The sequence below is a fragment of the Dryobates pubescens genome, chromosome 30, assembly GCF_014839835.1.
Source record: "Dryobates pubescens isolate bDryPub1 chromosome 30, bDryPub1.pri, whole genome shotgun sequence".
In the NCBI taxonomy this organism is placed as follows: domain Eukaryota; kingdom Metazoa; phylum Chordata; class Aves; order Piciformes; family Picidae; genus Dryobates; species Dryobates pubescens.
In genome coordinates, this window is record NC_071641.1 from 8065526 (window position 1) to 8090428 (window position 24903).

At 46.3% G+C, this 24903-nt stretch overlaps 1 protein-coding gene across 2 annotated transcripts; it reads left to right on the plus strand.

The window, feature by feature from the left end:
* On the plus strand, nucleotides 1-24616 carry LOC104298702 (prosaposin). Of its 2 annotated transcripts, XM_054174663.1 has the most exons (15): nucleotides 1-116; nucleotides 11320-11453; nucleotides 12928-13002; nucleotides 13700-13825; nucleotides 14090-14284; nucleotides 15703-15846; nucleotides 16387-16443; nucleotides 19162-19275; nucleotides 20231-20326; nucleotides 20526-20712; nucleotides 20913-21064; nucleotides 21222-21263; nucleotides 23074-23154; nucleotides 23693-23800; nucleotides 24341-24616. In XM_054174663.1, exons 1-15 carry the CDS (start codon nucleotides 74-76, stop codon nucleotides 24374-24376), a joined length of 1590 nt encoding a protein of 529 aa, XP_054030638.1. In that variant the 5' UTR covers nucleotides 1-73; the 3' UTR covers nucleotides 24377-24616. The 2 variants fall into 2 exon arrangements, with proteins under 2 accessions (XP_054030638.1, XP_054030640.1); XM_054174665.1 differs by lacking the exon at nucleotides 21222-21263.
* The last annotated feature ends 287 nt before the right edge of the window (nucleotides 24617-24903 follow it).

A 24903-nucleotide genomic window follows, 5' to 3' on the forward strand; every position in this document is an offset into this window, starting at 1 on the left:
CGGCGCCAGCGCAGCCTTTATTTAGGGGCGGGGGGGCAGCGGCGGCGCCGCATTGCAGGCGGTAGCGGCTACCATGGAGCGGCAGCTGTTTTGCCTTCTCGGGCTGCTGGCGGCCGGTAAGCGGCCCGCCGCCACGGCCTTCGCTTCTCGCTACCCTTTCTTCCCCCTCACGCTTAGCTCTGGAGGTCTACAGGGTGGTGTTCCCTTAGCAGCGGGAGGGAGCGGGCTGAGGGCGCGCTGTGAGGAGGTGGAGGGGGGAGGCCGGGCCTAAAGCTGTTTATCTTCTCTTCTCCCAGCAGGAGCTGCCGGGCCCGGCTGCCGAAAACGCAGGGGGAGGTGGCAACAAAGGGGGAGGGTGGCGGGCGGAGGCCGGTGGCGCAGCCCGGTGTGTGGGGCCTAACGGTCCCGCGGTACCGCCGGAGAACCGGGGCCTGAGAGGGGGGAGCCCTTGGCAGGGTGGCTGTGGGGTAAAAGCTGTATTCAGGGCGGGAATCGCTCGTGTAAACGCGGGGAGAAGGGAGAAGTCCCCGTGAGAAAGCAACCTTTGTCATTGCTGGTGGGATAATTGTTTCCTGACGGCACTGTCATAGCGCCGGGTCAGGCTGTGTCCTGTCCGAGAGGCAAACAAGGGCAGCAGTCAGGAGAAAAACTGTTTTTCTACCAGCAGCTCTTACTTATCTTAGACACTTCTTGGATAGGTGGGCGTTAATCCTCTTTCAGGTGGCAAGCGGTAGCCTTTTCTGTTCGTGTGCTTTTAGCAGCGTCCTTTCATTAGGGTCTCCTGCTCCACATGGAAGATTCCAGTAATGTTGCTGCTTGTTAACCTGCTGTTGCTGAGGTGAAGGTGGTGGCAGGGGGAACAATATTCTGCCTTTAAGGATGAGTGCTTGGAAAAGGCGATGCTCGTGTTTTGTGCTTTGCTGAAGCTGGATGGCAACAGGAATGATTCATGCAGCTTCAGGTTGTGTCATGGAATGGCTAGCTACTCCAAACTGAAGCTCTAGTACAGTGATGCACACGATTATTTGGAAGAGCTCTCCTTTAAATAAGACTATTTTAAACCTCTTTGCTTGTGGCTAACCTGCAACAGTTCACAAGTCAACTGGGGAGTAAGCCTGGCAGGCTGTTTAGAAGCCATAGGAGTAACCAGCTGGCAGACTGCAGTAAATTGTGCTGCTGAGATGGTGCCATGGGCCTAGCCTTGTATTTAAGTGGAGTTTTAATGTCCTCATAAGTGGAAGATTTAATGGACAGTCTCAGGAAGAGAGCAGATGTCAGCTTTCACTTTCTGTGTGTTTGCTTTTAATAACACTTTTTTTTTTGGGTCTGCTCTGCGGTGAATTAGCTGCCATCAGTTTCCAGTGGGGCAGTTTCCAATCACTCAGATTACTGCAGTTTCTTGTGCTTCAAAGGTAAAAAGGATCTTCTTTGAGGTATCCACCAGCCTTCCCATTAGAACATCTAGGGAAATTGGGATGAGAAACCAGTTCAGCGACGAGAGGTGGCTTGGTCTACCTGTTAAAGGTATGCGTATGCAATTGAGCATAGCAGGAGACTCGTCAGGCCTGTTTTTCTGTAGGAAGTCACTGGTTTAATACAAATAAACACCTTTTTTTTCCCCACTGTGGTTCTGTTATGAATCCTAATTGACTCACCTATGACAGTGTGGTGCAGATTTTTCTGAAGGTTTTGCTGTGACAGCCTCACAATGCCGTTTTCGACTGCTCAATCAACTAATGAGCTGTATCAAAATCCAGCCACCCTTGGCATATCCTAATGGAGTCACTTGGCTGGTTTACAGCATGGCTGGTAGGCCATGAGGGTTTTTGGTTGACCTACTTACAGTGCTTCGGTGCATCTTGCCTTTAAAGGAGACTCAAAGGAATTAAAGCCAAGGGTGCAGGACTGGGGATGTCTGAACTGCTTTGGTTATTGCTTGGTTTCGAGACCAGGAAAGGAGGCAGGCAGGGTGTGCAGTTGAAACAGAAATCAGTTGCTCTTGAACTGATTAATTTCTGTTTTACCAGGAAGAGAAAACAAACAAACAACAAACTGGGAGTGGGAGGTAAAAAGTTTGAGGATGCAATTACTTCACTCTTCCTTAAAATAGTAGCCTTAATCATTTTCCCAGGATTTTAAACTAATATATAATTCTTCTAGCAAGTGCTGATCAGGGGAACATCTGGGGGCAGGATAATTGAAGGCTGAGTGAATCTGATTTGAATTTTCTGGAGGCTGTAGAAAAAGCAGATAATTGACCTCAGATTATGTTCTGTAGTGTGAAGGCTTGTACTGGTTGGGAATGTGGTTTCTAACCAAAAAACCCAAACCAAACCACCCAGGTTGTGGCAGCCCACCAGTGCAGGTTAAATTAGGCAAGCAGTGGAAGGTGCCTTGCATGTGAAAAAACACATCCCTGCTTTCCTGGAGGAATAAGAGGGATTGTTGTGGATGTGAAGCACCTTACAACTGGTACATAGCGCAGAGGTGCTCGATAGTGCCCCGGTCATGTGGCTTGTGTAAACCTGCCCTTGCACAATCTCTTCCTTGTTTTGCAGAAGATGTATAAATAGAAAGAGTTGCTCTTGGTTGTGTCTGGAGGAGCTGCAGAAGCTGTTCTGCCTGGTCACGGTCACCCTCGGCAAAATGCGCAATCGCAGCTGCAGAGCTGCTGGAGGCACACGCAGCCTTTTCACCGTCTCAGCTTGTGCTGTTCAGCTCACCACAAAGCAGCACTTCTGGGACTCTCTGAAAACAGAGATGATGCAGAGGGTGGAACTGCAGAGGGGGAGCTTGTCAGCAAAACTGAGCCGTGCCTCAGTCAGGTGACGGTGATGTCAGCTGGGACACTCCAGGGAGGTTGGGCTGTGTTCTTCCAGGGAGGGTTTTCTGGTCTCATGTGCAGGATGATTCTTTGTTTCACAGTATCACCAAGGTTGGAAGAGACCTCCAAGATCATCAAGTCCAACCTGTCACCACAGACCTCATGACTAGTCCATGGCACCAAGTGCCATGTCCAGTCTCCTCTTGAACACCTCCAGGGACGGTGACTCCACCACCTCCCTGGGCAGCACATACCAATGGTGAATGACTCTCAGTGAAGAACTTTCTCCTCACCTCCAGCCTAAACTTCCCCTGGTGCAGCTTGAGACTGTGTCCTCTTGTTCTGGTGCTGGTTGCTAGAGAGAAGAGACCAACCCTTTCCTGGCTACAACCACCTTTCAGGTAGCTGCAGAGAGCAATGAGGTCTCCCCTGAGCCTCCTCTTCTCCAGGCTAAACAATCCCAGCTCCCTCAGCCTCTCCTCACAGGGCTTGTGTTTGTAGGGGGAAGTTGGAGCAGTTACTGCTGGCTTCCACTGGGTTTGTGTTTCCATATCTCATCTGGATCTGCTTATTCAAAACAGATTTGGTGCAACACCTTAGAACTACCTGGCAAAGAGAGGGTTTAAGGATTGACTCACAGTCCATTTTCTGTTTACTTTCTAAATTTATATGCAGTTAGATTTGCTGCTATTAAGATTTTTGAGAGTTGTTGTTGCAAGTTTAAAGGAGTACTTCTGTGCTGTGTCAAGTGTGTGCATGTATAGTGAGGCAGTGTTTTTCTGTGTGTTTGGTCAGGGAGCATTGTTTAATTTCAGATACCAGTATTTTTCTTGCTCTTAAGAGTCTCACATTGACACTATTTACCCTGACTATTTTATGAACTGTGTCCTCTACTTCTGTGAAAGTCTGCATATGGAGAGATTCTTCTGGAGATGCAGAGTAAATGACACTTGTAGTGAGATTTCATGGCTTATTTTTTGCCAAATGGAACAGTTTCAGATCCACTGACTGTGTTCACATGAGGATGCAAATGATTACTATGCAGTTTAGCACTTCCTCTTTTACTGCTGTCACTTGCTTCATCACTGTAGTAGGTGGCTAGGGTATACCTTTACCATGTGCACCACAGTTTGCCTTTTGCAGGCTTTCCCAGAGAACTGCTGTCCTCCCAGAAGTCACTCTTTAAAGGTCCTTTCCATCCATCTGGCATGCTTTCTCTGCTCAGAACAGGGATCTGATGTCTTCCATTTCTCCGAGGGCGCTTCCTGATGAGTCGTCTTCGGTGTCTGGCATTCAGGACATCACTGGCAGCAGTATGGAAAAAAGGGCACACTGAGATGACTCCAGCAGTGTCTTGAATAGCCCTTTTGTTTCCTGAAGGTTTTGGATGTCTCTGGCCTTCACCTGAGCTTTGCTGGGACTGCAGTGTCATCTGTAGCTAAGCATTTGTCTTCTCTTGCAGGCATGGCTCTCTGTGTAGGTAGCAGACTTTTCCATTCTTGGTGGTGTGAATATCTGATGGCCCTATCTGAATTACTGGGTCCAATTCTGGAATCCCCAGTTCAAGAGAGACAGGAAAATATTGAGAGAGACTCCAGCAGAGGCTGCAAAAATGCTGAGGGGACTGGAGCATCTCTGTGAGGAGGAAAGGCTGAGAGGCCTGGGGAAGAGCAGCCTGAGAGGGGATCTGATTAATGCTGATCACAGTATCTAAAGGGTGGGGGTCAAGAGGGTGAGGCTGGATTGCTTTTTAGTTGGTGCCCTGTGATAGGACAAGGGGCAACACACACAAAATGGAATGCAGGAGGTTCTGTCTGAACATGAGGGAGAACTTCTTTACTGTGAGGGTGCTGGAGCTGCCCCAAAAGGTTGTGGTCTCTTCCTCTGGAGGGATTCTAAACTTTTCTGAGCATGACTGTGGGTAACCTGCTGTGGGTGATCCTGCTGTAGCAGTGGGGTTGGACTAGATGATCTCCAGAGGTCCTTTCTAACCCCCACCGTGCTGGGACTCCTGTATGCTTGCCTGGTGAAAGGGTGATGTTAAATACTGAATTCATACAGGGACTCAGGTTAATTCTTTCTGCCATCTGTGTCCCCCCTGCAAAATGAAAACAGTGGAAGTAGACAGCAAGTATGTTTAAAACATTTAGGGATCTGCTGCAGGGAAAAATGCTTCTCATATCTTCTTGGGACCATCTTAACATACTGTATGGGACTGCTTATTCCTGTTGGCTGCCAGCTGCAGAATCTTCTAGATTCTGTCATAGTGAAATCTCAGCCAGCTTGCTTGGCAACCTGGTAGCAGCCTTTGGTCAATGTGGAAATCATCCTCTTGCAACCTTTATAGCAACCTTCAGCAATTGCTTAACCTGCACCTGGGGCACTGATAGTGGCCAGCCAGATTTCATCAATTTCTTCTACAGATTACCTGCAATCTCCTAAATCTTTGTGGTTGTTTTACTGCCTTGCTAATCCAGAGGCACAGTGGACCTGTGAGTGAGTAGTGTGTGATGTGGTTACAGCTTCTGAAGTTTTACTTAAACTCATTAAGTGACCAGAGAGGCTATGGAGTATTGAAGCCCTTCAGATAACTTCAAGTTGAGGTTAATCCTTGACTTGTTGGTACTCATTGTAAGATTCAGTGAAGAGAAGCTGATCCCTCTTGACTTCTTTAAGTTAAACACTTTGCTTTTACAGTTCCCAAAGGAAATGGGGGAAAGACAGTAACTAACAGAGCACAGAGTGGCAGAGGTTGATTCCTTCACTTGATCTGTGGGCGTTTCTGGAGGCAGTGAATGGTCTTTTAACATTGCCAAGTGGCACAGCCTGGGAAAGGGCAGCCCTCCTGATGAATACTTTCATCTGCTCAGCAGAAATTAGTCTGTTCTAAAGGCATAAGAGTTGACAGCACCTCAAGTTACCTTCCCTTTTTCCTTCACCCCATTAAAATGAAGAGCAGCCCCTTGCTTTTCTTGCCAACTGCAGGTTAGTCTGTCCATAAAAATGCTGCTTGCACAAGGTTTTCCTCACAGTTTGCTTTGGAGGAGGCTTAAGTCTTCGGATTCTTTGTGTTAGTTTTGTGGTTTATCATCTGGCTCCCTTGGCCCACATAGAATCCCTCTTCACAGAAGCTTATATAAGGTGTTAACTTTAAAGCATGCTCAGGAAAGTCTCATTAGTAGGTTCAGTACAGCCTTGGTGGGAATTGCTTAGGGTGTTTCTCTCAGAATCTTGGGAAGAAATTCAGGCTAGCTCTCCCTGGCAGAAGACTAACACAAATATTTGAGGGAAGAGAAGGGTTTTTTTTTCTCAGGGAAGGTAGTGACCTCTCCTTGCAGAATGGTAATCCAACCATTACAGGCTTCTTTTTAGGTTCCTGTTTCTTGAAGAGGAGCAAAGAGCTGAACTGTGCTCTCACATGTGTGGCTCTGTAAGCTTTCCAAGTAGAAAAGGAGGTATTGTCTGAGGGGACTGTCACCCTTACTTCACTAGCTTCTTGATAGAAGTGTTTGCATTCCAGCTGCCTAGTGCTGAGGAAGGAGGGGATAATTAACACTTGCTGCTCTGAAAAGGTGTCTGGCAGTAATGCTCAAAGCACTGAAGTAGGATGGTACCACTGTGGGGGCAAGTTGCATGTTGTCCTTTATCTTCACAGCCTTTACACTGGGTTTTGTGTGAATTCCTGGCAGGAATGGGCTGCCCGGGGAGGTGGTGGAGTTACCATCATTGGAGGTGTTCAGGAGGAGACTTGATGGGGTGCTTGGTGCCATGGGTTAGTTGTTTAGGTGGTGTTGGATTGGTTGAGGGGTTGGACGCCATGATCTTGAAGGTCTCTTCCAAGCTGGTTTATTCTATTCAATATGAAGTAGCTGTCACTTGTCAGGGCTGCTGCATCACTGGTGTTCTGGCAGTGTTAGGTTTGCTGACCTGGGCCTCAGCATAGGTTTCTCCTTCCTGTTCTGCTGCTACACTTCAGCTTATGAAGTATTTTGTGTTGTTGAACCTCAGGATGCGTTTCTGAGGCAACACTTGTTCTGGGAGACGGCTTCTCCTGGCTGTCAGACCCAAGTGTCACAGAGGTCAGAGTGGGTATGAATGTCTCATCTTTTGTTCTGCTCTTTTGGGAAGCTGCAAGTGTATGCAAGAATCCTAGGGTGCCTGTGGGCTGTCAGCTTGGCTGGAAGCTCAAAAGCTGAAGGTTTTTGCATCCAAAAGACGTGCCCTTTGTACAGGGATAGCGTTTCTACCTCCCCCTTCTCCTTCCTTCTCCATTTTCTTTCACTACTCAATTTAGGAAAAGCTTGGTGGCACAAAGACCCTTCTAAAACTGAAGAAAGCAAGTCTCTGAGGCAGTTTAAGAAAGGAGGAACCAGGGAAGAGGACAAGAAACACCCTGGCTGTCACAGATAAACTTTCTGGGTGCTCTAAAAATAGTGGCTTGCAAGAACTTCAGGGAAGGAGGGGCAGGTTTGGGTGGGCATGACGTGTGACTGTTGAGAGCTAATCTACAGAGAAAGGAGAGATCTGTTTAAAAATGGATGACCTTAGATAAAGAACAATGTGTAAAATAAAGGGATGCCAGACATAAGAAGGTAATCCCATTGGGGGCATTAGGAGTTGGGTGAGGTAACTGGCAGCACTTTGTTTTCCCTTGGGTTGCTGCGGTGAAATGCCACATGGAAGTGTCGCTTTTCTAGCAGCAGAGGCTGTTTTAAGGGAGCAGGCAAGAGAAGACTTAAAAACTGTTAATTGTGTTGATAAACAGCACAAGATCTTCATGTACTTCCCTGGCACACTGGCTTTTGTTGCAATAAAATGTGAGGAAAAAGGCTGTTTCATAATGAGAAAGGAAAACAAGCTAAAGGGATCGAGTAGTGGGAGCAGGCAGGGATTTGAGGCTCTTTTCTGAACTCCCAAGATCTAAATTAGTGCAGAATTTTAGAGTGTTGTCCCTGCCTTTCCTAGGACATTCAAAAGGATGGAGTAGGTACTGTGGCAAAGAAGCTGCATCCTTTTGTATCAGATCTTATGTAATAAGAATACTTCAACGTAATGCAGAATAAACTAGGGACTTAGCTGTATTTAGAGTCACTGTGGAAGATGGAAGGGGAAAAAAAAAAAGCTGTGCTTACTGCACATCATATTTGTTTGCAGCTGTTTTCCAAATTGTGCCAGCAATGTGTGGCCTTAACAAAGAAATTTGCCTCGTCAACTGAGCAGAGAGATCTGTACTGGCAAGATCAAATGCAGAGATGGCTTCTCAGAAGGAAAGAACTTCCCCAGTGTCCCTTAACTGACAGGGCACTGCCATTGCTCCATTTGCTGGTTTGTTTAGGTAACTCTTCATCCTCATGGCACAGCTGATTCAGGTTTACTGAATCTGGCTTTTTTGATTGGGGAAAAAATAGGGTATTTCACCTTACTCTGATGTTGTGTGGGAGGGAGGTCTATAATACCAGTGGGAAGGTGTTTGGATAGCTTACTTCCACCTTAATACTGTTTTTTCGGTGCTCACTGGCTTATCAACAGTTTGATGCTTCTCATTGTTCACTGTCTGTGCTGATCTCAAGGTCTTTTGACATTGTGTCTGCTGCTGAGGATTGCAGGTAATGTTTGTGTCCTTGCTTTCAGAGGGACTGTGTGCCCTTTGAGCAGAATCTGAACAAAATATGTCTGTGTACACCTCTTTGGAGGAGTTTCTATTTTCTCCTGAACTGGTGAAGAGGCATCTTAATGTACTATCAAAAAATCAATCTAATTTTAAGGCTTTTTCCTTCTGAAATGTTTTTTTTGTAACCTCTGCTTATCTCAAAAAAAAGACCATAGTATCAGTCAGGGTTGGAAGGGACCACAAGGATCATCTTGTTCCAACCCCCCTGCCATGGGCAGGGACACCCCACACTAGATCAGGCTGGCCAGAGCCTCGTCCAGCCTGAGAGTACTACCTTCAATTTCTTCCTTCCTCAGTGTTGTAACCTGACATAACCCTGCTGTACTGCTAATACCCCTTGCTGTGTCCTGGCAGGCCAGGGCATGAGTGATTGACTCTGTGTGAGCATCTGTTTGATACAGAAGCCATACACCAGGGAATTTGTTAAAGGCATGCTGCCCAAACAGCTGATAAATAAGCATTAATCTGAAGCATAATATCTGTTTTGCCCTGCATCTTTAGCAACCAGGTCAGAGGCTGTGAGGGACAAGACAGACTGTTAGACATTCTGTTGAAGTTGAGGGTGGATCTGAGAAGTCTTAAAGGATCTTAATGTAAAAAGCCAAGCAAAACATGAAAGTTCATTGGGAGCTTGATCAGACCTGTGCAAAGTTATGGCATGAATTCCTCTGGGTTTTAATGGCTTCTTAGCTCAGGAGTTTGAGAAACTGCTTGGCAGAACTATTTTGTAGTTTTTATAGTTCAGTTTTATAGCTGAGGAGGGGGAGTGATTTTTATGTACAGAACTGAAGGTACAGGTTAAAAGCTGTAGTTGTAAATAGTTGGAAACCCTTAATTCCATTGTTTGAAGTCCAAGGTTTTGCTTGACTTGAGTCAAGAGGCAGAGCCTGAGCCTGCAGAGTCGTCCTCCTCCCACCCATATCTGAAAGGGAAGAATAACTCCCTCAACCAACCGTGTAGTTGGTTATTGCCATCCTGCCAGAGCTGACAGCTTCTTGGCTGAGCAGCCTGACTTTGAAACTTAACTGTTCTTAGTGCTTCCAGATCAATAGTGCTGGAAGTTAAAATAGGCCATCTGCAAATATTTTGCTAGCCATACTGTGTTAGAGGGTCTGAAGGCTTTGTAAGCAGTCTGTGTGTGCTGTCTGGCTGAAGAATAATGAAGAATATGCAATCCAGGCTCTTTGCTGGGAGGGAGGGTGGCAAACTTCAAGCTCTTGTCTGGAGAGTTATGCATGCAAAGCACATTTTTCCTGTAAAAAAACAAAGTCATTTCTCTGTGCAATCCAGTCTGAACAGGTTTGTAACAGCTGAGAAGGCTGCAGGATGCCACCTATGAAGAAGCATTTATCTGTCCCTGATGTGCAGTGACTATGCACCTAGTAGATGCTCTGGTAATTCAGCCATCAAATTTGATCCTCTAATTGCTCAGAGCCAGGATGTGAGAAATGGCAGAGTGATTGTTCATCTGTCATAACTTTACTAGAAGCATCCTAGGAATCAAACAGCTTAATTCCTGCCTCTTGGCCCACACTGTAATTTCCCAGCATTTTGTGGTGTGTGAGCAGCACTGAGGTAAAGATAATGGCTCTTGAACAACACCTGTTCAGCTAATAGCTTTGAATGGGTTGGTTTCAGTGTTGGGATGGCTTTTTTTTACAGCAGATTTCCTTGGAGCCTTGTGTGCTGTAGGATTTTAGGAGTGGTTTCTTCATAGGTTAATACAATATAGGAAATCTGACTGCTGAAGAACTTGAGCCTACCAACAGGTAGGATGGCTTCAGGAAGCTGGGAGAAGTTGGGGACCCAGTCCAGACAGCACAATAAAAACAAAGTAGCTTGGAAAGTCAGCTAAAAGATGCAGTTGTTGATTAACTTGTCCTCTTACTGATAGTGGAGATCTTTTCTATTTCTGTAAGAAAACTGTCCAGAAATGATACTCTCTATTTTAACTTCAGACCTTTATAGCTTGCAAGGCAGTTCCATGTGGGGAAACTCCCAGACTTGAACGTGGACTTTTATTTCACCCCATGCGTTTTATTGCGTGCAGTTGAACTGACCAAGGGGAAATAAAGCCTAAATAGTTTTAATAGATTTAAAAGCAACATGATAGAATGCATTTCCCAGCCTTTCTGTCCTTTTTCTGCTTTGATTTTTTTTTTTCCCTTGAGATTTTATGCCTTGGTTTGGTCTGCACCTGGCTGTGAAGTCCTCTGTGTGATGTGTGCGGTGTTGTGGCTTCTGATCCAATTAGATCCCTAGCGCTCGCAGTTGCTGTATGAGAAAAGGGTGGTTCACCTGGGAGAAGGAAGGCAGACAGCAATTACAGGCCTGATATGGCTGCTGGTGTGGGGTTGAAATGACTGCAAGGACAATAGGACAGGAGAACCAAGGAGGTTGTAGCTTTGGGGGTCAGCTGTCTGAAGTGTGCATTTCTGCAACGAGCAGTTTCTCTATTTCAAGTCGTTTGGTAGCACTTGTGTGCTAAAGGTGAGGGGGTTTGGGCTGTTTCTGGTGGTTTGGGTTGGGTTTTGATTGCAAAAGGTGGATGACGTGGGGAATGGGCTGCTGAAGCGCTGAGGCTTGGGCACTTCAATAGGAGAGCTCAACTGTTGTGGTCTTCTGGAGTTCTTTGGTTGCGTTCGCTGCGTTAGTGACTTCTTTCTCAGGTCAGAAATGGCTGCACTGCAGTGTGCCTAAAAACGTTAGCAAACCTCAGTGGTGCCTGGGGAGGTTGTGATTATACTGTACAGCAAGAAGCTGCTCACTGTGGTGTGGCAATTGTTCCAGCATGCAGCTGAAAGGAGATGTCTTGTTTTGGCAGCTGTGGCAAGCCCTCTTCTGTGGCAGAAGGAGTGCACGAAGGGCCCGGAGGTGTGGTGTCAGAACATCCGGACAGCGTCGCAGTGCGGGGCGCTGAAGCACTGCCAGCAGAATGTCTGGAGCAAGCCTACTGCAGTAAGTACCAACTGCTGAGATTCCTTGCCACCCCTAGGTGAGGAAGCTGGTTTCCACTTGATGCTGGAGATCTTTCAAGTCTCTGATCAAAGCTAAGTGCTGCATCTGGCTACACCTTAAACTGGGTGCTAGATAGAAGTTACTTTCCACTCCTCTGCCTTGCACAATGTGTCTGCTGACTTCTCCTGTGACCTGTTGCACAACCACTGAGCACTGTATGGAATGGAGCTAGTGGATTTCAGACTCCCAACTTCCTCTTTCTTAAACCCACTCCAAATTCATAGAATCATAGAAGTGCTGAGGTTGGAAGAGACATTTGAGATCAAGTCTGACTGCTCACCTGGAGCTCACAATCCCACCACTACTGCTAAGTTACTACCACTACACCGTGTCCTTCAGCACCACATCTATGAGCCTTTTAAATCCCTCCAGGGATGATGACTCCACCACCTCCTTGGGCAGCCTGTTCCAATGCCTGAGAACCTTTTAATTAAAGCAATTTGTCCCAATACCCAACCTGAGCCTCCCCTGGCACAACTTGAGGCTGTTTCCTCTTATCCTGTCATTTGCTGCATGTGGGAAGAGCCCAGCCCCCAACTCGCTCCAGCTTCCTTTGAGGTAGTTGCAAAGGGTGATGAGGTCTCCCCACAGCCTCTTAGAGCCTTTTCTGATTCTTAACCTGAGTAATGCCAAACTGACTTTTTTTATTACACAAAAAAAAGCAAGCTGTGTGATCCTGCTTTGGCAAGGGTGTTAGACTCAATGACCTCTGGAGGTCCCTTCTAACCCCTAAAATTCCGTGGTTCTGTGATTCTTTAGCTCATTCTCCTAAGTTAATGTTCCCCAAGGTAGAGCTTATGCTAAATTATGAAAAGTATGACAGTAAGGAATGGTACACATGTTACATCTAGCATGGCTTTTCAAGTTGTATTTTCCTGTGAGTGCTGTTTTGCTCTTAGGTGTAGCTGTAGCTTGTGGTGGTGGTCCAGAATTTTCTAGGGAAAAAAAGGCAATTTATTATAGATGCATTTGGACCAACTTGGATATGCTTTGGTGTGTGGAGAAGCAGGGGAAGGGAGGAATGTTAGAACAGCAGAGCATGACTAAAACTGAGTGAAACTACCTGGAAACTTGTAGCATGTGTGAACTCTGAAAACTAAGGTAGAAGTAGGTCAGGAGAAGGCTTCTTAAGGCTGTATACTTCATACTTCAAGGCTGGTGGGACAAGGTGATGTGAGCAAGTGGTAGCATGCCTGGTTCTTCATACCATGTTGATTTACTGAAGAAAGTGGAGCTGGGTATGCTTGGAATAGCCTCACTCTTTGTTTAAAACACCTCTTCCCACCCCAGCTTTAGCCAGGAATTCTTCCTTAATTTCAGCCCCAAATGTGCTGCTGCTTCTTCGTGTTACCTGCACACTGTGTTTACAGGTACTTGGCTCTGTCTCAAAGTAACTCTTGACTTCTCTCTCCAGAACAGTATCCCCTGTGACTTGTGTAAAGAACTGGTGACAGTGGCTGACAAGGTTTTGAAGGATAATGGCACCGAGGTAAGCAGAGCTCCCCTTCTCCTTACCCTGAGGCACTTTGTTGTCTTAGCCAGGTCACAAGGTGAGGGAGTGGAAGAGCAGGCTGCCTGATGTTTTCCCAACGTCAGCAGCAAGTGTTGAAAGGGGCCAGAGGACATGGGACAAGGCTTTAAGACAGCCTCTCCTGGTTCAGAGATGAGCCAATTCTGGAGCCTTTCTAGCATCTCTGGTTGACTCATTCTTGCACTGGTGGGGGCCATCAGTCTCAGATGGTGGGATACTGCAGTCACTGGAAATGGGTGATGACATCAAGTGGACTTTATTTGGATCATGGACACTTCCTTTTTTCTTTTGTGAGCATGGGAGTACTTTGTGTGAACAAATTGCTCTCCCACTAGTCCATAATTCCACTTCCTCCTCTTAAATGTTCAGTGCTGGGAAGACTGTGTTGTGCAGGCCTTGCAAGCAGGATTTGATGTTTTCACCTTGGCATGGCTCATTGCAGGCCCAGAACTGGGGCAAATAGACCTGTAACCTAAAACCTCGTTCTAGATTGGCTTGCCGACTGCCTGGCCCTCCCTGAGTCCAAGAGGCTTGACTTTTTTTGTTTGGTTGGTTTTGTTTGGTTTGTTTTCTGGCTTTGTTGTGCATTTGGGGAATGAGAAGAGCACTGGAGAGATGCATTTTGATATGCTATAGCTAACCTCACCTTTTCCAGGATGAGATCCGCTCCTACCTGGAGAAGACGTGCGAGTTTCTCCGTGATGAAAGCCTGGTCTCTGAGTGCAAAGAAATTGTGGATTCCTACCTACCAGTTATCATGGATATGATCAAAGAAGAACTAGTAAGTAGATAACAGTTTGCAGCTGTTGGAATTAAAAGTCATGCTCCTGTTGGTGCCTGAGTTTCTCTTCCACATAAAGTGATCCGTATGGTCCTTTAATCCCCTATGGTGGTGTGCAATTTAATCCCACTGCTGTTGCAAGGAGTGCTGTGCTTCCTTGCTGTGAAACATTGTCCCTTCACATCATGTTGCAGCTGACTGCCTCTGTTTCATATGAAAGTGTTGTAAGCCCACAGCTTTATGCACGTGTCTTCTCTCCCCTAGGATAAACCTGAAGTCGTGTGCAGTGCCCTTGCATTGTGCCAGTCCCTTCAGAAGCAGCTTGCAGCAATGAAACTTCAGAAACAGCTCCAGTCCAACAAGATCCCAGAGCTGGACTTCTCTGAACTGGCATCCCCATTCATGGCTAATGTGCCTCTTCTCCTTTACCCTCAGGACAAGCCCAAGCAGAAGTCCAAAGTAAGGGTGCAGAGCTCTTTCAGTATGCAAGACAAATGCATGTTTTCTTGCTCCAGAGCTTCAGTGCTCCTTTCTGTGAGAATTTACCAATGATTCCTGCTGAGGGATTGTTGTACTGGCCACAGATTAATCTGATATGCTTTACCTGGGTGACCGTCTCCTATTGACTTTTGTGCTGCTGCATGCAGACAGCTACCTTTTTCCCTTGACCTGTGGGTTTAAAGCTAAGTAAGATGAAAGCTGCAGCCCCTATGGACTGCAGATATGATCTTGAATTGACAACTGCAATCTATGAAGAAGAGCCTTGTGCTGGGTTGTTCCTATCTAGGACTGTAGTAGTCAAGCAGGTCTTACTGGAAACAATTTCTTGTGAGAGCAATTTTGGCACCAGCATTCAAAAGAGGATGAATTCTGACATTCCATGTAGTTTTCTAGTTGTGCCCTTCAGGGGAAGCTTTCATCTCTTGATTCCAGAGGTGTCAGACTGGACTAGCAAAGAACAAATAGTTGACAAAGGGGAGAAGATGTGACAGTGAACATAGTAGCGGCTGGGTCTTGATGTGAAGCCTAGATATGGGTGTTAAACAGTTGGGTAGGTGGAGAAGAAGCTTCTGTGGCTTGAGTAGGTAAGATCTACCCCAGATTTAAGAACTTTCCTGCTGTGGTCCATAACAAAACCAAAAGACTTTGTCGATTGGGTGTCTTGACAGTTATCTCTGGTTTCAGAGCCAAGCAGGTGTCTAATCTCCATCTAGTGGCTGATACACATACCAGCAGCAACTTGCCAGCTTGTTGCTAGCTTGTTGTTGAGTATCATTTTAAGAAGAACATTGAGACACTTGAAGGTGTCCAGAGAAGGGCAGTGAGGCTGGGGAGAGGCCTCGAGCACAGCCCTGTGAGGAGAGGCTGAGGGAGCTGGGGCTGCTTAGCCTGGAGAAGAGGAGGCTCAGGGGAGACCTCATTGCTCTCTACAACTACCTGAAGGTTGGTTGTATCCAGGAAGGGGTTGGTCTCATCTCCCAGGCACCCAGCACCAGAACTAGAGGACACAGTGTCAAGCTGTGCCAGGGGAAGTTTAGGCTGGAGGTGAGGAGAAAGTTCTTCACTGAGAGAGTTGTTAGCCATTGGGATGTGCTGCCCAGGGAGGTGGTGGAGTCCCCATCCCTGGAGGTGTTCAAGGGGGGATTGGGCGTGGCACTTGGTGCCATGGTCTAGCCATGAGGTCTGTGGTGACAGGTTGGACTTGATGATCTTTGAGGTCTCTTCCAACCTTGGTGATTCTGTGATCTATCTATAGATGTTTATTAAAGTTTATAGGTATTTTAAAGTAGCTTAAAAACCTTGACAGTAAGAGAAGCTTTCAAAACATGTTATGTGAAGATATCACAATGGAAGTTTCCTTTTCACTCTTTCCCCAGGGAACTGGGGATGTGTGCCAAGACTGCATCCAGCTGGTGACTGATGTTCAGGAAGCTGTGAGGTCAAACTCCACTTTTGTCAAGTCTTTGGTTGCCCATGCCAAGGAGGAGTGTGACCGTCTGGGACCTGGGATGTCTGATATGGTAGAGCTTTCTTTTTCTTTCCTTAAAAATTATGTTCCTGTATCCAGGCATAAACCAGTTTGTTTCAGAGCCTTGGTCCTCTTGGTGTAATCTGGTTAATAACACAAAGGAGAGTGTGGCACATGTAGGATGTGTAACACAGGGTGACTGCAGCAACACTGAAGTCAGCTTTCTGGTGAAGAAAGTTGGGTGGGGGGTGTGGGCCTGAGAGGAGGGAAAAGGCTCAAGGTTGCTGTTGGCCCTTGAAGATCTTATTTGTAGAAATGATCTGGGAGGGTGATGTGGTCATATCAGTGAGAAGGGTTGCTTGTGCCTGGAGGGGAAGAGGAAAGTACTCAGCAGAGTAGGAGCTATGTGCAATGATTGTGTAACCTAAAATGCTATCATATATATATATATGGGAGAAGTTCTGGAAGACAACAGAATAGTTAAGTAGAGGAGGGGAAGGGATACCTTGAGATGTATTTAGAAAATTCTTGATTAACTCTCCAGCTTAAGTGGTCTGATACTTACAAGACTCTCTTCTCCTCTTTCCTGCAGTGCAAGAGCTATATCTCTGAATATTCTGACTTGGCTATCCAAATGATGATGCACATGGTAAGTTCAGGAGCCATGTTGTTTGCCCTCAGTTCCTTTTTCTGCTTTGTGTAGCTAACTTAGTTGGAAACAGGAAATACTAACTCCAGTGAAAGTCTAGTGAGAACCTCTTGCTCTTTAAGTGTTAATACTTGGAGCTTGGCATTTAATAGGGTAGTAACTTTGGTATTGGGATGCTTTTCTTAGCACTTTTCCTTCTCTCTCCTGGCCATTTCAACAGTGCAGAAGGTGCTGTAATCCTGTGAGTCACAGAAGGTGCATTATGTATGTTCCTTTATGACAGTCCTATGCTGGTATCACTTCCCCCTCCCCACCACGTGCTGTGTTAAGAATATTAGAGTTGGATTTGGTTGCAGCATTGCAAAATTGGTTCATGTGTTAGAGATAATGTGGCTGTTTGAAGCAAGACTAAAAGTCCTCCTTCTGGAATTGCTATCTCAAGACTGCTGCTCTCTGGGCTCTTGATAAGAGCCATGGGAAATGAGAGGTGCTGCACCAGCTCTGGTTTTCTGCAGCAACACACAATAGATTTTTACCTCTGGCTACTTGTACAGCACCTCTTTTTATCCAGAAATCTCAAAGCTGCCTGAAAAAAATGGGTAAGCCTTTCCTTGGAGAACACAGTGCCACAAGTAACTTAAATTAGAGATGAATGTGGTTGACTTGAACCTGCATTTGGCAACACAGTGGCCTTGGTTAGTTTCCAGTTGCTAAAGGCTGCTTAGAAGCTGCAGCATTTGAGAAGGGAAAGCAAACCTTTGTTCCCACAACAGTTAGCTTCTCATCTGAAGCATTACAAGGCAGTATGTTGTTAGTGCCTGAACCTGGAATATGACCACACCTTTCATCTGGCTGAGTGTTGTTCAGACTCTCTGGAGCTAGACTTGCCCAGGATGCTCTAATAACTTCATGTGAATGGTGCTGATAAGCACTGTGCAATTAAATGTGAGTCGCTGTAGCAGTACTAAGGATCTTTGGGGTGGAGACTGTGTCACATTCTGTCAGCTTTGTGGAAAAAGTATATGCAGTTCCAAGTGCTTGACTTTTTTATCTCTTAACTGTTACCTTTTCTCCTTTCTTCCTTTGTCTCCAATCTCCCTTGTCAACAGAAGGATCAGGTAGGTGAGCAACTTGCCTGTGGTGATAGCCTGCTTGTAGTTCACTTCTTGCTCTTAAAGGGCTTGTAGTTCACTTCTTGCTCTATTAGCTGTGTACATGGTGTGGTTGTACTCAGTGTTGACAGATACAAGGGATATTATGTGATTTAAAGCACAGAGAGAATATAGATCCAGTGGATCTGTCCAGATGCCAGTTGGTGCTTCTGAGATTTCAGCTTGATTATGCAGAAAACATGCTCACTTCTCTACAAGTAGGGCAGATGTGGAAAAACTCTGCCAGTGGCTCCTGTCAGCTTCTGGTTTGAGCTCAAAAGGGTTTGAGTGAAGCTGTCCCTGGGTCTTTTCTTGGTTAACCTTTAAATCTAGGACAACAATATAGGTATTTTGGAGTACATGAACTGAAAAGAAGATGCAGGAGGCCTTTAGACTCCTGCTTCCTAGAGCTAGTTGAACTATTCATTTAAGCAGTCCTGGGAGACCTTGTGTCTGTCATCTCTCTGCTAGAGAACATGGTGTGTATGTGGGTGTTGCTGTAACATTAATACCTGGAAATGCTTCTTACAATGCACAAACCAAAGGGCTTGACTTATAGGTACTACCTGGAGTAGTCTGAAGCAGCACTGTGTCTCTGAAATACTGCTTTTGCCTGTGCATGAGGTTGTGGCATGATGTATTAACTGTTGCATAAGCCTCTGCTGTAAGAAGCTTGATGCCCTGGTGACAGGGAGTGGTATGGATTTCTAATTACCTATTGACCAAAGGTTTCTTTCTTTCTTTTTTAGCTTAAGTTGGTTTTGGGTGGGAGAATTACAGTTTTGTGTGTTGCTCTGTACATACAGCCTTTCCCACTTGGTGTGGGTTTAATGTGGCCTCCTCAGAGCATTTTCCCTCATGGCCAGCAGCTCTTGTTTCCATTTGGGTTATGTATGTTTCTAAAACCTTCAAGAAAGACTTAGAAAGCCTCATTAAAGGCTTTGTTTCTGTTTGCTGTTTTCCCTCTTGGTGTGAGAGGAACTCTTGACCCACAGTTACTGCTGATGTTGGCTTAGACTTTTAACGTGGTTCACTTTGGTTTCTTACAGGCTACATTTGGTAATGTGGCCATCTGTTTGCAAAATGCAGTGTTAGTGGATGCTGTGAGGAAGGTGGATGAGAGAAGGAGGCCTTTCTTCTGGGTGTTTCTTTCAGCTTTGGGCTGAACTCTGAGTCAGGATAATTAGCTTCTCCTGTGATTACTTAAAGCTTTTGGGGAGCAGCTTTGTGGACGCAGGTCTAATGTGATGCTGGTGGCCTGATTTGGTGCTGGAGGCTCTTAAGTCAACTCCTTTTGAAGGGCTTGCATAGCTCATGGTAAACAGGGTTTTTTTAATGGATATGGCCTAACCTCTTCCTCTTTTAAAGGGACTGCTAAATTTCATCTGGTAGCTGTCCTGCCTGTAACCTCCTCAAATGCTTTGGCCATATATGAAGTAGAAGTAGCCATGAAGCTTCTGGTTGTGTTGGAGCCTTTTACAACTTTGTTCTCTGTGCTGGCTCACAGGCTCCACAGAAAGGGGAGAGCCTTCCAGACTTTAACAATTGCTTATGCATCTCTTTCCAGCAACCAAAGGACATTTGTGCCATGGTTGGGTTCTGTTCTTCGGTGAAATCTGTTCCCCTTCAGACTCTGGTGCCAGCTCAAGTGATTCATGAAGTGAAAATGGAAACTGTGGAGGTAAGATGGACTTTTGGTACTCAACAGCTTTGCCTTCCTTTTTCCTTTGGTGTTGTGAACAAGGTGAAACATTAAAATAGGAGCTTTTACACAGAGAATAATCTAAGGCTCCCTGCAAATAAAATTCTTGGCCACTTCTTTCTTCTGATGCTGATCTGTGAAGTAGGAGAGCTTAAGTGATTTGTTAGAGCAGCAGAGCCTCTGGTGACCAAAGCTTTTATGGTCATACTTCAGTCCTAAAGTGGCAACTCTTGGTCCAGCAGTAGAATGTAGCAGCCATTCTAAATACCACCCCAAATGTTACAGGGCAAATTACTGAATTTGACTCTTGCTCTAAATTTGGAGTTATGCTTCAACCTCTTTTAAATCTGGGACATCCCTCTGCATGTGCACATGTGTGATCAGAGTCAGAATGCTGAAGCTTGTGAGTTTGGAGAAGCACCTTAGCTTCTGGTGGCCTTCATGAGACATGGGCTGAAGGTTTTATTTTGAAGCCTCTTTTGAGGACATTTGACTTCTGGTTATCAGGTTCCAAACAATTTCCCTCAAGGCTCTCAATTTCTAGGGTTCTTTTGTGAACAGGAGGGTACTCTGAAATCTGGTTTTTGTCCTTTATTAAAGTATTTAAAAGTGTATGATTTTTTCTTTCACTTCAGTCACTGTGAAACTGCTTATTTCTGCTAAATTCAGCTCTGTCCTCATGCAGCCTGGGGTTTGTAGTCTAATTTGTCATGCAAAATTGCTTTTCACTCAGAAGGGCTTTTTACTGAGACCTTTGTGGCTGGGTTTGGGATCTGCATGACCTTTTGAATTCAGCTCAAACTGCCCAGCTAGATAAATGAATTGATGTGCTGCACCTGCCTGGGAATGTGGTCAGACTGATCTCTTACAAACTGTCCCTCAGATTCAGCCAAGTGCTGGTTTATTGTTCTGTGTGTTTCTTCTGTGTACCCAGAAAGCCTCAGCTCAAGAGAAAGCCCTTTCCTTGTGTGAAATATGTGAGACCATGGTGAAAGAAGTGACTGGCCTCCTGGAGAGCAACAAGACAGAGGTAAGTGGTGGAAATGGTACCTCTCAGGCTTTGGCTGAAGTGGGGCTCTCTTGAAGGGGGAAGGAAGCTTAATTTTATTGCCTGTTATCCCGGCAGCAGGTTTTCTCTCCTGGGTGGAATGGAGTGAGAAGACAATGTAATTATGAATTGAGTCAGATTTCTGTTCCTCATTTGCCATGCATCCTTCCTTGTGCTTCAGGAGGAGATTGTACATGAAATGGAGGTGGTCTGCTACCTGTTCCCCAGGAGTGTCAAGGACCAGTGCAAGGACTTCATTGATGTCTACGGCCAGGCTTTGATCGACATGCTCTTGGAGGCAACAAATCCTGAAGCAGTGTGTGTTATGCTGAAATGCTGTGCAGCCAATAAGCCTCCACAGCAGCCAGGTTGGTCATGATGAGTCAGTGGTGGTGCAAAATGAGCTGGCTCACCTGTAATTACCTCCTTTGAAGACACCTGCTTTAGAGCTTTGCTGATGCTGCCTCCTTTCTTCTCTTTGGGGGAGCTACCTAGGCACTGACTGACTCTCTTCTTTTTCTGTGTTTGTTTTGTTTCTGTTTGTTGGGTTTTTTTTGCCCCTTCACAGTTGCAGTGAACCCTACAGATGGCTTATGTGATATCTGCAAGATGGTGGTGGCTTATGCAGACAAAGAGCTAGAGAAGAATGCCACGACAGCTGAAATTGAAGCTTTACTGGAAAAAGTCTGTCACTTCCTGCCACAGTCTGTCAGTGATCAGGTAAAGCATTGTGCAGGAAGCAGGCTAGAAAGGAAAGAGCTCTTGTTGATGTTTGGGCAGTGTCATTGTGGAGTTGTTGGGTTTACAGTGACAATTATGCTTGCCTTGGTTTTTTGACTGTGTTTCACCTGACATGCTGTCTACATGCTAATTTTAGGTCCGCCTCTCAAGTGTCTCTACTTCTGCTATAAATGTCCAGGTACTCATAATAGAGGTCTCATGTGTTTGGCTACCTTCCTTGGTCTCTGGCTGGAGACAAACTGTCCACAGGTGCAGCTGGGGCTGGCTTGTGTTCTGCAACCTGATCCCTCCTGGGTTTTTTTTCCCCTTTACTTGTTAGCACCAAAGCATAGCAGCTTCTCATGTGCAGTAGAGCAAAAGAGAGGGAGCAGGCTTGATCTGAGGCAGTCAAGTGACCACCCAGGCCTTGCTGCTTGACAGCTTGGCTCCCAGTCAGAGCAGGGCAGCTGGAGGTGAACAGAAGAACTTGCAGAATATTGGCAAAATGAGAGCAGCACCTCTTGGTGATTTTTTTTTTTTGGTAAGAGCAGTCAGTCTTCCTTTGCTGGAGGCTGGGGGCAGTTTGGGGTGCAGGGAGATCAGGTTTTCACACTCCCCATCCTTGGGGCTTGGTAAGTGGAATAGATGGAGACTTTTAAGAGCTTGGATTGACTGGCTGGGTGGTTGTGCTAATTTGCAGTCAGTAAAGGTTTGCCTTGCAATCCTCTTGAGAACAGTGGGTGGCAACAGCTGAAGGTTCCTTTTTTCCTCAACACTGATCTTGTTCTGAGGATTAACAAAGTAATTGGCAGCAGGCTGGCATAATTCCAGTGAGACAGCAGAAAGAGACACCTGTTAGGCCCCTGCTATCAAGATTTACCTGGAAATTTTATTAGGTGGCTGCTGAGTGTCAGCAAGTGGCATCTCCTAAGTTTACCAGGCATAGAGCATAGAGGCTTAAACCAGCTATGGAACAGCTGTTGCTGGTAACTGCTGGGAGGCTGTTTAATAGCTGTGGTTAGCTTATTAATTGGTGCTGTTAATCTCTTTGAAAACAGCAGCACGGTTGTGTGCTGCGGAGATGGCCTCCACTAGAGGGCCGACTGTTACCGGTGGGAAGCGTTCCTGCTGCTGCCTACGCTGAGTGGAACAGGAACTGCTTGGGCTAAGAGTGCTGAACAGCCACCCCTGTGCTGCTGCTGTCCTGCTCAGGATGTTTGTCTCCAGCTCGTTCAGGGTTGCTTTCCTCCCAAGACAGCAGTGATCTCCATGGCTAGAGACTAAGCTTTGCAAATCAAAGCTTGTCCTCCTTGGTTCTTCTCCCAAAGTCTGTTTTTCTTGGTTCTTTTTCTTTTGATCCCTGGCTCCTCATCACCTGTCTACAGCCAGCTGCAGGCAGGTATGAGCTAGGAAAAAACAATGTGGAATCGTAGAATCAGTTTGGTTGGAAGAGGCCTTTTAAGCTCATCAAGTCCAATCATTAACCCAGTACTGCAAGGTCACCTCTAAACCATGTCCCTCAGCACCACATCTACACTGCTCTTAAATCCCTGCAGGGCTGGGGACTCCACTACTGTGCTGGGCAGCCTGGCCTTCAGGGGAAGAACTTCTTCCTTATATCCCACCTAAACCTCCCTTGGGGCAATGAGGCCTTTTCCTCTTGTCCTGTTGCTTGCTAATTGGGAGAAGAGGCCAGCCCCCACCTGACTCCAGCCTTCTTTCAGGTTGTTGTAGAGAGGAGTGAGGTCTTCCCTCAGTCTCTTCTTCTCCAGCCTCTCTTCCCAGTCCCTCAACTGCTTCTTGGATGATGTGCTCTAGACCTCTCACTCCTCCGTGTAGTTGTGTGATTAGTGCTGTGCTGAGTCCTTTTCCATCTGTAGAGCTCAAGCCTCTGGTTTATCAGCTTGGGCTGTTGGGAGGGGTGTGTAGGCCTCCCTGCTGAAGACTCTATCTTCCTCTGATGTCTTAGGCTCTAACAGGAGACTCTCTCCACCTGTGCTCTGTTACAGTGTGTTCAGTTTGTGGAACAGTATGAACCTGTAGTTGTGCAACTCCTGGCAGAGGTGATGGATCCCACTTTTGTTTGCACTGTGAGTATCACATTGGGCTCTATTGAGCTGGGCCTGTGGTGCAGCCCTGCCTGTTCCTCCCTGTGCCTTTCAGTGCCTTGCATGCAGAAACTGCCCTGGAATAGAAATCAGCACACTGAATGCTTGGAGGAGATGTGGTTGTGCAAGGCCTGGGGCTCACTGGCCAGCTGTCTGACTGCCAGCCTTGTGCAAGCAAAGAGCTGCCGGTGCCTAGCTACTGCTGGGGGGTTCAGCAACAAGGTGTAGTGTGCCCTGAACATGATGAGAAGCAGCTAAAGGACCTTTCTTGAGGAAGGTTCCTTTCTAGATGCTCTGTCTCTCAAAACTCTATGGAGAAGCAGTTGTGGTGCCTTAATCTTCCCTCCTGTCACATTACTGTTCCATGTCTACTCATGAGCACGGTACTGTGGGAGCTCCTGAAGCTACTTCAGTGTTGCTTCCATGCTTGCTTAGTTGCAAGATTAAATGTAGGACTGGAGCTGAGACCTCTTGGTTGAAACAAAAACCAATGCTGACTGTGCTGTGGCTCTTCTCACAGAAACTTGGAGTCTGTGAAACGGCCAAACAGCCTCTCCTGGGGGATGATGCTTGTGTCTGGGGTCCAGGTTACTGGTGTAAGAACATGGAGACTGCTGCTCAGTGCAACGTAAGTAAAGCAGGATTCTGCTGGCCTTAAACTCCTTTTCTGCCACCCTTTTAAGTGGATGGATTCCAGTTGCAGGATGCAGAAGGGTACTGGGGGGTTGATTAGAGGGGTCTCACTTAGCTTTCTTAAACCAGACTGATTCTTCTCCTTTTTGCTCCTGTCCCCAATCCGTCTGTGATCATGATCTGTGGCGGGGGCCCCGGTGCGAGCTCCCTGTCATAGCCTGCTGCTCCTCCAGCCAACAGACTCTGTCACAACATGCCATCAGGCTCCAAAAACTGGCCTCTGGTGTTGCTGTGGGCTGATGCCATCTTTGCCAGGCCTTGCTAGCGAAGGATCAGCAGCATTCTTTCCTGAAGCTTCTGGGTGGGGATGAGGACAGTATTTATTCTAATCCTCTCTGGAATCACTGCTTTTAAGTAAAACAGAGTTCTTTTTCTTCTCCCAAGATCTTGGCTCAGGTTGGTGCACACTTGTTTGCAGCAAGCTGCCTTTTTCCCCCCCCCCTCCACTAAGACAGACAATTTCTCTCCCTTTTAGGCTGTTGATCACTGCAAACGCCACGTGTGGAACTAGAAGACGACTTTGCAGTCCCGAAAGATTGGCGTGGCTCTCTTCAACGTGGGCCAGGGTTGGCAGAGAGCCCTCTCTCAAATGTCCCTCCTCTCTCTGCCTCGTTAACAACTTTGACCTTCAAGTTCCTTTTTATTGTAACTCTTCTGTAGCAGTGCTGCTGTTGAAGGATCAGATCTTCATTGTTGACTTTAACAAAAGATAACTTCTGATTGTACAGTTTAACTCATTATGCTCCTAAAACTAGTGTGGTGTAGTTTTTTCAATTGGTAGGCTGAAGTGGGAGTGGTTGGTTTGGTGGTTTGGTTTTGTTTTCCTTTTTTTTGTTTTTTTAGGTGCTGGGAAATAATGGCAAAGGTGGTGAAATGTGACAAAGCAGTTCTCTTTGAATTGGACAACCACAAACAAAAGAGACCAAGGGTGGTGACTGCACTTCCACCTTGTCTGTGTGTGGCGTTGGGGGGAAGGTGAAATGCTTTGAGTTTTAAACGTCTGGCTTGGAAGGTGAATTGTTCTCTGTCACCATAAGG

Excerpts from the sequence above, each read along its gene's own strand:
- LOC104298702 (XM_054174663.1), top strand. The coding sequence starts at position 74 with ATGGAGCGGCAGCTGTTTTGCCTTCTCGGGCTGCTGGCGGCCG. Across the intron at positions 13,826-14,089 it reads ATATGATCAAAGAAGAACTA|GATAAACCTGAAGTCGTGTG; the intron begins GTAAGTAGATAA and ends TCTCTCCCCTAG. Across the intron at positions 23,155-23,692 it reads ATCCCACTTTTGTTTGCACT|AAACTTGGAGTCTGTGAAAC; the intron begins GTGAGTATCACA and ends CTCTTCTCACAG.